The sequence below is a fragment of the Crocodylus siamensis genome, chromosome 12 (assembly GCF_052110815.1).
Source record: "Crocodylus siamensis isolate JL-2025a chromosome 12, ASM5211081v1, whole genome shotgun sequence".
Classification (NCBI taxonomy): domain Eukaryota; kingdom Metazoa; phylum Chordata; order Crocodylia; family Crocodylidae; genus Crocodylus; species Crocodylus siamensis.
The window spans coordinates 34,330,809-34,343,366 of NC_143406.1; the positions used below are offsets into that span (position 1 = coordinate 34,330,809).

The window sequence follows — 12,558 nt, forward strand, 5'->3', positions numbered from 1 at the left end:
TTTTGCCATTTAAGAAAGTTTCATGCTCATTCTAAAATTGAATACAAGTTCTTAACTATGTTAGAGGAGTATTACACAACCCTATTTTGACAGAAACTATTAAAAAAAAGAGTCCCGTACATATTATGTTATGAATTGTGTCCAGCACGAGTAAGTGTCAAACACTGTGACAGCCTAAGGTGCTAGTTAAGGACCAGGATCCCACTACACTAGGAATTGTAGAAATGCAAACTACAAATTAAGACAGAACAGGAGGTAGAGGAGGTAGGCTAACCAGTATTCAGCAGCCTCTATTTTTTTTGGCAGACACCACGTCCAAGGAGGTGTGATGGATTTGAGAAACAAGTGGCTTTACAAATATTTATATGGAGCTTCTCCCCAGTGTCAGAGACAGCAGAGAAGAAAGCACAAGGGTACTTAATGGAAACTTTTAAGTACTATATGATGGAGGATGATCAAGTCATGCCTGACCAACCTGATTGTCTTCTATGATGAGCATGAATGACTTATGTCCCCAGCAGGTGGGGGAGGGCACAGCGGCAGCGGGAGTGAGGTGGCAGCGGCAAGCAGGGGTCTCCTGCAGACTGCCAGTGCTGTCGGTGGCAAGGGCCGACCAACCAGCAAGGGCAACCACCCAGAGCCACCACCAGCAACGGTGGCCAGTGGGGTTGCGGGCTGCCTGCAGATGCTGCCAGCGGTGTCTGTGGTGGTGTGGCGAGTGTCCATGGCACTTTTGTAGGGGGTGCACCCCCTAAATGTCACCCCTGATATGACTGGATCTGTGGATGCAGGGAGACCAGTAGATGTGGTGTACCTTGATTTTATCAAGGCTTTTGATACTGTTTCCCACAACATTCTTGCAGGTGAACTAAGGAAGTATGGGCTGGATGAATGGACTGTAAGGTGGATAGAAAACTGCCTGGAGCATCGGGCTCAGATAGTAGTAATCAATGGCTCAATGTCTACTTGGCAGCAGGTATCAAGTAAAGTGCCCCAGGGGTCAGTCCTGGGGCTGGTTTTCTTCAGCATCTTCATCAACTACTTGGAAGATGGCACAGAGGGCACCCTCAGCAAGTTTGCCAATGACACCAAGCTGGGGGAAGTAGTAGATACACTGGAGAGTAGGGCTAGGATTCAGAGACCTAGACATATTGGAGGATTGGGCCAAAAGAAATCTCATGAGGTTCAACAAGGCCAAGTGCAAAGTCCTGCACTTAGGGTGGAACAATTGACTGGCTGGGCAGCAGCTCTGCAGAAAAGGACTTGGGGGGAGAGGGGGTTATAATGGACAATAAACTGAATATAAGCCAACAGTGTGCCCTTGTTGCAGAGAAGGCTAACAGCATGCAAGGCAGCATTGGTAGGAGTGTTGCCAGCAAGTCAAGGGAAGTTGATTATTTCCATCTATTCAGCACTGGTAAGGCCACATCTGGAGTACTGTGTCCAGTTTTGGCCCCCTCCCTACAGAAATGATGCAGATTGGGGAGCATGGCAGAGAGCAACAAAAATGGTAATGGGGCTGGGGTGCACAATTTCTGAGAGGCTGAGGGAACTGGGCTTTAGTCTGGAGAAGAAAAGACTGAGGGGGGATTTGATAGCAGCTTTTAATTACCTGAAGGGGGGTTCCAAAGTGGACAGAGGTGGAAGGTTCTCAGTGGTGGTAGGTGACAGAACAAGGAGCAATGGGCTCAGGTTGCAGCAAGGGAAGTTTAGGTTAGATATCAGGAAAAACTCTCTCACAAAGAGGGTAGTAAAGCACTGGAACAGGTTACCCAGGAAGGTGGTGGAATCTTTATCCTTGGAGGTTTTTAAGACCTGGGTAGACAAAGCCTTGGCTGGAATGATCTAGTTGGGCATGTCCTGCTTTGAGCAGGCGCTTGGGCTAGATGACCTCTTGTGGTCCCTTCCAACCCTAATTTTCTATGATTCTATGATAGAACAGGCTAGTCAAACAGGCTAACTAACTGACCTTTCAGTTCTGACTGAAGACAGCTAAGTAGTCTTCTTTTTCAACTCATAACTGTTATTTGTGTATGTGATCACTTACAAATATATCATTGGAAATAAGGAAGTTGTAGCAGCAGAATTTGCTGGCAATTGTAGAAGCACTGACCGTTCTCTCCTATGGGTGTAGTGAACTGCCAACTCATCTCCCCCCAGTACGTTCACATATGCTGCCCAAAATGATAAAACAAGGGTCCAAGCCTACAGCTTTTACTGTCACATAACTCCTACTGAACGCACTGCAAACTTTAGGTACCTATACATTCTGTAGAACTGAGTTTGAAATACATATACACAGCTGTGAGATGCCCTTTCAACAGTACGGGAATTTTAAGAAGATGGGAAAAATAAAAACATATCTGGGAATCTGTGGGCCATTGAACTTCTGGTTTTAATAGTCTGATTTTGATTTCCATGACCTTAGGAATATACCCTGATCCTACACCCATACTGTATACTTATTGTAATGCTAACTGTACACAATTTATGACAACTCTGGTTGGGAAAGGAGGCTTAACACTGTTCAACATAAATATAGTCCCTGTTTCCGGACATGTAACAAGTATTCCCCAAAGCATTTTAGTTTTATTTTCATGGCTAATTTTCCACTGATTATCTGAAAGATGCAGCCTTGCCACTTCCTATTGAACAAATGCTTAAAATACTAAGGATGGACTTGTGCATGTCAAATACTGTAAGAATAAAATAGAAAATAAAGTTAGCTTTTATTCACAAGTGCAGAAGTAGTACTATAAACAATAAATACAGTATGTGCTGGAAACGTTTAGTTATTTCTGCTCATTCTTATTCCTGACAATTAATATTTAATATCCAGCAGTCTAGACAGAGGTATGACTATCCTGGACCTCCATGGGAGCACAGTCTGTATCAGCACTGCAGAAATGGACCTTTTGCTAATGCCATTTATTCCGGCAACAAATACATGCAAACCCAGTCATGCAATATTACAAACAGTCATTATTCATGTAAGCCCATAAGATGTCTTCAGTAAGGAAGAGCTATTTAAGTAAGAGGTTGTACTAATCCCGAATTTAATAGGCAAAAATGTCATCTCTTTGCACCCCGTAAAATAAATGGGTCTTCAATGCGAGTGCCAGCCATCCTCCCTGGTTCTGGAATTCCCTCTGGAAATGAACATAAGATATACTATAAGTACTTATGCATCTGCATATTCAGTGGATATGCAAATGTTAATCGCTAACATTTTAGTAATTTGAATCTCAACACACTATGTTTATAATAGCAGGAGACAAGGAAGCTCATTTATGCTTGTTTTTGTATTAACATTTATACATTATAACATTCTGTTTAAACAACTATAATATTTGTACAAGAGAATAAGAGACACCGAGCCTTCTGGCTTGTTACTAGCCAGATCTGAAATGCAGTTTCAACTGATGTTGAATGAATAAAATTTAAATACTATCTGAATAATATTCAACTTGGAACACTTAGCAGGAGCCCCCCTGTTGTCTTCTTAAAGACTTCACAAAAAAGATGCATCAGAACTCTAAAAAGACGGCAAGAACATTTCTGACATAAAAAATAAGGGTCGGCTCTTACACTGCTGCACAGATGTACCTTATTAAAAGCTGAATTTACAAAAAGGAGGAAATATCTCCCAAATGCTGAAATTCACTGCCTTGGCTGAATTCCCATCTCCATAGTAAAACTTACTGCACAATTAAATACCCGAATCTCTGATATTTTAATACAGTTCTTATTTGTGTCTTCTTTAGCTGTTATTTGCAAATCAGCCTGCTCCACAAATACAGATTGACCAAATCTTTCAAACAATGTCATGATGTCCTATAATTAACACTCTGGTGCTACATTTGACACCACACATATCCTGTTCTGTGGCACCCTATCGGAGGCAAGAGAGCTCTGAACAGGTCCGGGGACAGACTGGTATGGAGTCAATTTCAAAACAGACATAAATTCACACTTGTTCATATTAACTGTGCTAAATCACTGAACTTAATTTTAAAAACCTTGACAAAATATTTCCCAGACTGAAACTTAATTAAGGGAGAAGAACCAATACCTTAAAGAAGCCTAGTTTCTATGCTGGAATGAAGTTGCTTCAGCACCATCTGGTGGCACAAAGTCACAGGCAAAACTCTATGGCCATTTACAGGCATGAAAAGACCCCAAAACACCCAGTGCTTTACTTTCAGCTCAGCATGACCCTGCACCAAGTGCAGCGCATGCCCAGAAGAGGCACTGCCTCAGTTTGACCCAGATTGCCTAACATCTATATAGATCACGCGCTTCATTTTTTGGCACTTTTATCTAATACCTGATTGAATCACAATTCAAAAAGGATGTGGAGAAGCTTGAGAGAGTGCAGAGGAGAGCCACACGCATGATCAGAGGTCAGGAAAACAGACTTTATGATGACAGGCTGAGAGCCATGGGGCTATTTAGTCTGGAAAAGCGCAGGCTCGGGGGTGATCTGGTGGCCACCTATAAGTTTATCAGGGGTGTTCACCAGGATCTGAGGGAATGATTATCCATCAGAGTGCCCCAAGGGATGACAAGGTCAAATAGTTATAAACTCCAGCAAGACTGTTTCAGGTTCGACATAAGGAAGAATTTCTTCACTGTCCAAGCCCCCAAGGTCTGGAATAGCCTGCCATTGGAGGTGGTTCAACCACCCTCACTGAATGCCTTTAAGAGAAATTTGGAGGCTTATCTTGCTGGGATCCTATGACCCCAGCTGACTTCCTGCCCCTCCGGCAGGCGGGACTGGACTTAATGATCTTCTGTGGTCCCTTCCAGCCCTAATGTCTATGAAATCTATGAATCAAGCTGGGTCAAACCAACACACTTCCTCTTCCAGTAAAGCACTGTTTTTTTCCTTTCATGTCTGTCAGCAGCCTGTGTGTCTATGGCAACAACTACTTTCATCTGAGTTAACTTTATTTGATAAGTTTTGTTAAAGGGTCAAGAGACTGGAAAATCAAAATCAAGTTCTACTTAGCAATTCCATAGTTTCCAAAGGGAACTTTACAGTTTTATTTTAGGTTACAGTAGGCTTTTGAAGAGAGCTAACAAACTTCCGTAGCTAAATTCAAAAACTGGAGCTGCAGAGGAAGATATACAAACCTATTCTTTTTCTTTCATTATGTGGTTTGCTGAGATTCTGTTTTGGAAGCTGCTGTGAAGATCCTTTTGGAAGTGCATTATGGATGCTTTCTTCTTTACCACCATGTAAAAACTGAGCTACAATTCCATATAAGAGAGGTCTGTAAAAACAGAAAGAAAAGTAGCATATATAGTGTATGAAGTGCTCAACATACTACGTCTTTTTTAAGAACAAAACAGGCAAGTTAATCCATAGTGTTCATGCCCAAACTACATACAGATCTTGTTAGCATAATTACTTCAAAACTCTGTGCCTTTAGTCCAGGTTTATTATTTCAGTTTCAAAGTCACAACTAACACTCTTTTCTATTCACATTCTATAAGCAACATATTGCTCTAATTTTGTAAAGAGGAATTTCCATTTGGTTTTCTTTCCTTTTACAGGGAGGATGTACAAATCAGATTAAGTAAAAAGAAAACCCTAACTCTGTTTTTTTAGCATATTGATCAAGTTTGTATAGCAACTTCAGTGGTTTGTAGATGTAGTCATGTCCAGGAGAATAACAAAACTTGCAGGCAAGCATCAGACTATTAGATTTTGCCACTGTTCTTAAAATTAGTTGAAAGATGTGAGAGAGAGTCATATATGACAAACAGATCTATAATGGTTAGTAACTGTGACTAGTGTTATCCCAGAAGACTAATATAAACTGGGTAAAACATGAGTTTGGCATACAGGCTATTAAACCCAGAAATACATCTTATTTTAGGGGTTGTGATAATATACTTGTGCAGAGTAAAATCAAAGTTCTCTAGGTGCAAAATGTAGGCCAGTTACTCCAGAGACAGACTTACGACTGTAAATAGAAGTCACATGGCACTTTTAATAATAGTGATAAATCATATTAACTTTAAAAGCAGGCAGAAAAACGAGGCCCACATAGATACAGTGCAGTGCATTTTCAAGTTATCTTACACTGATCTTCCACTTTGATCTTCAACTACATTCAGCTCACTGACAAGAAATTGTCTATCCAGTGGCACTTCAGGTTGACCGGATTCTGAAAAATAAAAACATTTCCACAACAGTCTAAAGATATACACAGATAAGAAACGTGCTAAATAGATATTTCCTATTTTCTTGAAGGCACTCATTCAAATATTCAGAATATTGTAATGTAAATTATTCTAATACATTAACAATATTATGGTTCTACTACACAGCTTAGGGGGGAAAAATGTAATAAAAATTAGAATTTTAAAATAAGTTAGAAGTTCTCAGTAAATTATTTTTCTTCCCATATGGCTTAGTGCTATATATGTTTTCCACAGTCAACACTCTTGAGCTGCATGGATGTCTCCCTCCTCCTCAAGGCAAACAGTGGGATACATGTGGTTTTAACACATTTTTAAGAGAAAGAGGATGTAAGTGTAATGCCATATGCACATATATCATATTACTGAATTTTTCAAATTTAAGTAATATGGGTATGCACGATTACAGTCCGTTGCACTTTTCTGCCATACTGTGTTTAATACAGAAATCAGAAGCAATAATTCCAGAATGGACGGGAACAAAGAGAGTTTACTTCACAAATAACTGCTGTGTGTTATAGACAGTGTTTTAATTTACAGCCGTGCAATTAGACAAAATGGCTTTCAAGTACTGCTTTCTGAATCAGAATCAAGACCAGAAAAAAGCTTAATTGTAACAGCTTGAATCTTTAAAAGTTATTTTATACTATCCACTCTTTTTGTAATCATTTCTAACCAAACCTCAGATGTGATTAGACAGTATGTATCAACAGTACTAGAAAAGGTGAGAAAACGGTTAATTTAATTGGTCGTGTTACTTTAGTTTGTCTACAAATAACTTGTATTCCTTTATTTATAATAATTTCACTTAACATTACTTGGTATCAAGTGGAAATATCTAAGGCACTATATGATTTCAATGTACTGTAACCATTTTCTGAAATGGGAAATGACATTTCCGTGGAAATACTTTCCTTTCCAAGGACATGCAGCACATGGAACATAGTCCATCCTGCATGAATGTTTTCCTGTCCATGACTGCAAGCTGTTAGGTCTTCCTCTTCCATGGATCAATCAGTATATCAAAGCATTTGCCATGTGGGAAGGAAACTGGATACAAGAAATACTGGATAGAGAGAATACTGGATAGAGAGAAATAATCAGTGCCATCTACATCTTACTTCTACTAAACTTCACGAGCCATGCCAAGAACAGCCCAACTCAAAGCCTCTCTTACATCTTGATTATATAGTTATGGCATTATTACATAATACTGATTCAAACAGGAGGCTAGTTTTCTATTAAGACAGCGAAACCCAAACACCAACCAAATACCTGCTGTCAGGACAGATGCTGTATATTTATATTTGTTGTAATTTAAGTATTCCCGAATTAATTCGTTGATTAAGAGATTTTCATGAGATAATGGTGGTCGTGGTTCACTCTGGTCATCCAGTGCATTAAAGACTTCAGCTCTGAGCCTTGCTTTTATTTGTCCCAGTGAACCTCTTTTTTCCAGTGTGTCCTTTAGAACTGTTAACACATACAAAGATATTCTATTACAGGGTGTCATTTTAAAATTGTTGCCCAATTTAATAGTAAAGAATCCCACCGATTTAGAAAAAAAATATATCAACTGTGCTAACTTTTTGGAACACTGATTAGAAGCAAATATAGCAAAAACAGATCTGATAGAAACCACTGCGTAAGGAAGGTGCCAAGACTCACTTTGTTCATACTCTGTTGATTTGCCCTGCTCCAAAATTAAAAACTCCATCAGTCACAAAAATCCTGGTTTAAGAAGTCAAAACATACCCCTATTTTATCTGATTTCCCACTGGCTCCTAGATGGTGGTACGGCCAAGCTGCGGCATCCACATTGTACTTGTACTCCTGGTGGCCCTGGGCAAACTTTTAGTATCAAGCCCCCCTTTGCTAATGATAATAATAATAAACATTACCATTTTCAGGCCCCCCTTCTGTCTGCCACCCAGTTCAACCATGCCTGTGTCCGGCCCTGGGCTGCATTTAAACCCCATGAGCTGTCCCCCTCTCTCAAGGAAAATCAAATTATTTCAGTGCATGATTGATTAGGTGCTGATCAGTGGCGCCGTGTAGGAGGTGCATGGGGATGCACCCCGAGAGCGCCGGTGCGCGCCAACTGGCCACGCTCACCACTTCTGCAAGCAGCTGCAGCAATCGGCTGCCTGGTGACTGGCCGTGGGGGGACCCTCCCCAGTTTGTGGGATTGGCCACAGGGGGGCCCTGGTCACTGACTGGTTGCTGGGGGCACAAGTGCCCCCCCTAAGGCAACACCAGTTGCGCATGGTGCTGATTATTTCAACACAGGCAACACGCTTTGGTTTTTAGAGACGACATAATCCTGAGATGTACCGATTTGCCACTGCTTACTCCGCTCCTTCTCCAGCCGTTTCTCTAGATCCGCCAGGCCCGGGGCCGTTAGGAAAGAAACCTGAGCCTCTCATCTCAAGGCCGGCTGCTCGGAGCCACGCAAACACTGCCGGGCTCAGGGTGAAACAACAAAGCAAAACCCAGGCCTCCTCCTGAGACACGCGGGGAAGGGCGCGGACTTTCTGACCCGCACAGGCGGGGGAGCCACTGGGCAGCGGCGTTTGCAGGAAGATGCTGTGCCCGGGGGAATGGCCGCCCGGTGGCAGGAGGAGGCTGAGGTCACGCCCCGAGCCCCGGCAAGCACCAAGCCGACCCCGAGCCCCCGCTCCAAGCCGTTACCCGCTTTCAGCTCGGCCACGGTCGCCATGCCGCGGCGAACGGCCACCAGCGCCCGGATGGAAACAACGCAGCGCTGCGCAGGCGCGCTGCGCTCCCCGCGGTGTCGCAACGTTGCGTCCCCAGGGGCTGAGCCAATGAGGCGCAGCCGAAGCGTGCGGCGCTCTGCGGCGCGTGGGCTGGCGCCGGGTGGGGGCGGGGTTGCGCGCGTCTGCAGTTCGCCTGGTGTTGCTTGTCGCTGTGGGACGCTCTGCAGGCGTTGGCTTTGTCAGCTCCCAGCCCTGTCTGCCGCAGCTCCTACTGAGGAAGTGTCTGCTGTCGGAGGCTGACGGTATCTGGTGAAGTGAGCTGCAGCCCGCCAAAGCTTGTTTTATATGAGGGGAAACACCGTGCCCACTAAGAGGAGGTTTCGTAGTCCGTTTTTTTGGCAAGGGATAGTACCCCAGGGAAGTAATGTATAGTTAACTTCCCACTTTCATTTCCAGTGAGAAGATCTTGGCTTTACACCCGCTTTATGGAAATGGGAGACTCCTCCCTAGCTCGCTCTGGCAGCCATCTATGACCGAGGGCAAACGAAACTTGGGGGCATCTGAATCCCAAGCCTCTGGGTTTGGGCTTGCTTGTAGGATGCCGGCCAAATGATCTGGAAGCATCTGAAGTCCCAGGTGGGGGGTCGAGGAAGTTTGGCGGTAGTAGGGCCAGGTATGGTTTGTGAATGACTCACAGATTTGGAATTGATTTGGCTGATTTGACTTGGAACATGACCAATGTTCCTTAAATATATGAAATGCTTGGGGTGCCTGATTTATACCTGGGAGAAAACAGCCCCCTGTGCTTAAGCTTGCAACAAAAATAAGGGTTGTGGCTTTTACTTGTAATATTAAAAGAATCTGTCAAAACTGATTTGGGTGCTGGTTGTTTTGAGATACTATTGAAGAAACTGGGGCTGCCAGTGAGTGTGGAGGCCTGATGCAGTTCTCCTTGCATGTCTGGACCCTAGCCTACAAGGTAGGAGGAATGACCCGGTCTAGATTGCCCTGCCAGGCTTTGGTAGTTTGGAATCGTGAGCTATTTACTTACGGTGGCCTCTATGGGCAAGTGCTCCATTTCTAAGTGTCTGTTGCCACAACAAAACTTATGCATGTCATAGCTATGTGTAAGACGCCCTGAATCATTTCTGGTAGAGACGTCTTAGCCACACCCTGGAAGAAGAGCTGTGGATTATAGTGGTGGTGCAATTATCCGACCAAAGTCCTTTTAATGTAGTGGGAAATTGTTATTAGCTGGCACCTGGAAGCCACCAAGAGCACTTCCTCTATTTCACTGTATAATCCATGCTTAGTGTAAACCAGTGGAATTGCTGTAGTGGGGGCACTAGATCTGCCTTTTCTTTTCCATTGTCCAATACTTCACCAAGGGTGTGTTTTCACTGACAGAGATCCACAGATGAGCGGGGACTTTCCCTCCTACCCTTCCTTTTACTCTGCGGGGCATACCTGTAGCATCCACAGGTGGTGGATAGTGGCATGACCTTCATGTAACTCTGAAGAATAATCACCAAGCAGCGACAGCACCACCAGGATGTGATGGGGACAGCAGATAGCAATGGTTTCCCTCCTGAAAAGCCACATATATCCTCTGACCGTGCTGTGACATGATGAGTACAGGTCACCACTATAATAAGCCTGCCTGGCTCCCAGATATGGGTCTATGAGTCCTCAACCGCAAAGCAGGTGGAAGAAAATGGTAGAATCCGAATGGCTGGGAAGGCGGATGAAGGCTGCAGCTGAATGAGATCCACAGTTGTCTCAGTCTCCCTGCCATTGGATTAATGTCCCATTCTGTCACGAGCTGTGTGGAAGCTGACATACAGCAGCTTTTCACAATAAAAAGTCACGCACAGGCGTCTTCCATGCCTTTTAGTCTTTCTGTTTTACAGATTGGGTTTTTCTTTCTCTCTGGCAAACAGAGTCCGAAGTAGAACTTTTTTTCATATTCTCGAATAAATGTGTATCCCATGAATATTATTGTTTCTTTTCTGTGTCTGCAAAATAAGATTTCATTTGTTTTGTATTTTTGCACTGCTTGAGCCCATATTTGTTTGTTCTCATTCTCCCTGTCCCACTCATTAGATGCTGATCCATGAATGTTCAATCTTACCAATTTGTTCCCCAGTAATACAGACTTGTATCTACATATGATAGCCTCTTCTCCAAAACCAGCTTACTGCCCAGTATAGCAAGATTTCAAGATGCACTCTAAATAACCAGATTATCTACAATCAGAAAAAAAAGTATGGAAATATTCATTTTCATGTGCAAACCTCAAGGAAAAATATTAATATATTTTGTTTAAAACCCAAACTAGGAATAAATAGAAAAAAAGTTTATAGAATTAAACTAACTTTTCTTCAGATGAAATAATAATTCAGGTGTCTTGGGTTATTTAGAAATATTGCTAAGATGAGAGAACTTTTATTTATGTTAGAAAGGTTTGGCAATTTTGAAGTTAAGATATACAGCAGAAGACTTGTTCTAGTTGGTTGGTTATTAGCCATCCCTGTGTTTTTTAATGTCCTGAAAAAAACTTCTTTAGAATAGAAAGAACAGTAACAGCTGAAATTGTTATCTGTGGCACGATTGCTTGATAAGGGAAATGGTCCTCGTAATATCTTCAATCTTAGCTGAGTCTTGAAACTGTAACTGAAGGGGGGTTTTGGGTTTTTTTTTTGCAGACCTCCTAGCATATAGCTCGACAGACAGATGAGGGACAGAAGGCAAGGAAGAGGAAAAATGTGTCCTGTTCACATTCCTGACTTCATACCTTTTTGTTTTTTCCCATTTTGACAGGAATAACCTCTCTCCTAGCATAGAACAGAACTTCCCGTCTATTCAGTGCCACTAATTATGCAGTAACTAACTCCAAAATGTCACATTAGGCTGAAGAATAACTGTTATGAATTTGTCATCAGTAGCAGTAGTTGTTCAGTACATACATAGCCATGAGAGACCTACTACAGTGTTTGTAGATGTGACCTGATTTCTTATAAGAGAGACTGATAACCTACCAGATGTGTATGGTATTGATGTGGGTCACCATGGATGGTAAAGAGATACTTTAACAACCTTGCCAAGTAGTGTTATTGGTATCAGATGATGAAAGAAGAGGATGCAAAAATATAACATATTTAAAAGAAAGTTTTCCTGACCAATCATTCCCTTGCAGTATTGCAAAGCAACCATTCTAACGTCATTGTATAAACCGAACAAAAAAAAAATTACACAAATGTAGTTCCAACTTTGGCTGTTGGGGTTTACTTGTCTGATCATGTTTCTTTTTCCTGGATCACCTTCTGCTGCTAGATAGGTGACCAAGCACAAGTGCATAGCTAGACAGACACAAAAATGGCTGTTTGGGTGAAAATCTGACCCCACATTGCATGTATAGTGGTATATATAATGCCATGCACGTATATTGACATGTACATGAACATTGATGTCTACCACCTATTCTTTTCGGTGTGGAATTGGGGCATCAAGTCTGATTCTGAAGGTGCTGCTAGAATAGATGAACAGTTAATCCATTGCTCAAGGTTATACAATGCAGCTCCTGACTTCAGAGATGCTCAAGTGTAAATAAGTTAAGATTGCTGACAAACAC

The 12,558-nt window shown here is 42.4% G+C and overlaps 1 protein-coding gene across 1 annotated transcript; it reads right to left on the reverse strand.

The window, feature by feature from the left end:
- Nucleotides 1-2,710: 2,710 nt before the first annotated feature.
- CEP20 (centrosomal protein 20) lies at nt 2,711-9,020 on the reverse strand. Its single transcript, XM_090024467.1, has 5 exons — nt 8,902-9,020; nt 7,486-7,683; nt 6,092-6,176; nt 5,137-5,276; nt 2,711-3,149 (listed from the first exon to the last, which is right to left on the reverse strand). Exons 1-5 carry the CDS (start codon nt 8,927-8,929, stop codon nt 3,073-3,075), a joined length of 528 nt encoding a protein of 175 aa, XP_089880593.1. The 5' UTR covers nt 8,930-9,020; the 3' UTR covers nt 2,711-3,072.
- Between the last annotated feature and the right edge of the window lie 3,538 nt (nt 9,021-12,558).

Bases quoted from the DNA above. Each gene is read 5' to 3' on its own strand.
- CEP20 (XM_090024467.1), bottom strand. From the start codon at position 8,929: ATGGCGACCGTGGCCGAGCTGAAAGCGG. The intron at 7,684-8,901 runs GTAACGGCTTGG...ATGTGTTAACAG, and splicing joins CGTGGCCGAGCTGAAAGCGG to TTCTAAAGGACACACTGGAA. The intron at 3,150-5,136 runs GTTTGTATATCT...GTTCATTTCCAG, and splicing joins TAATGAAAGAAAAAGAATAG to AGGGAATTCCAGAACCAGGG.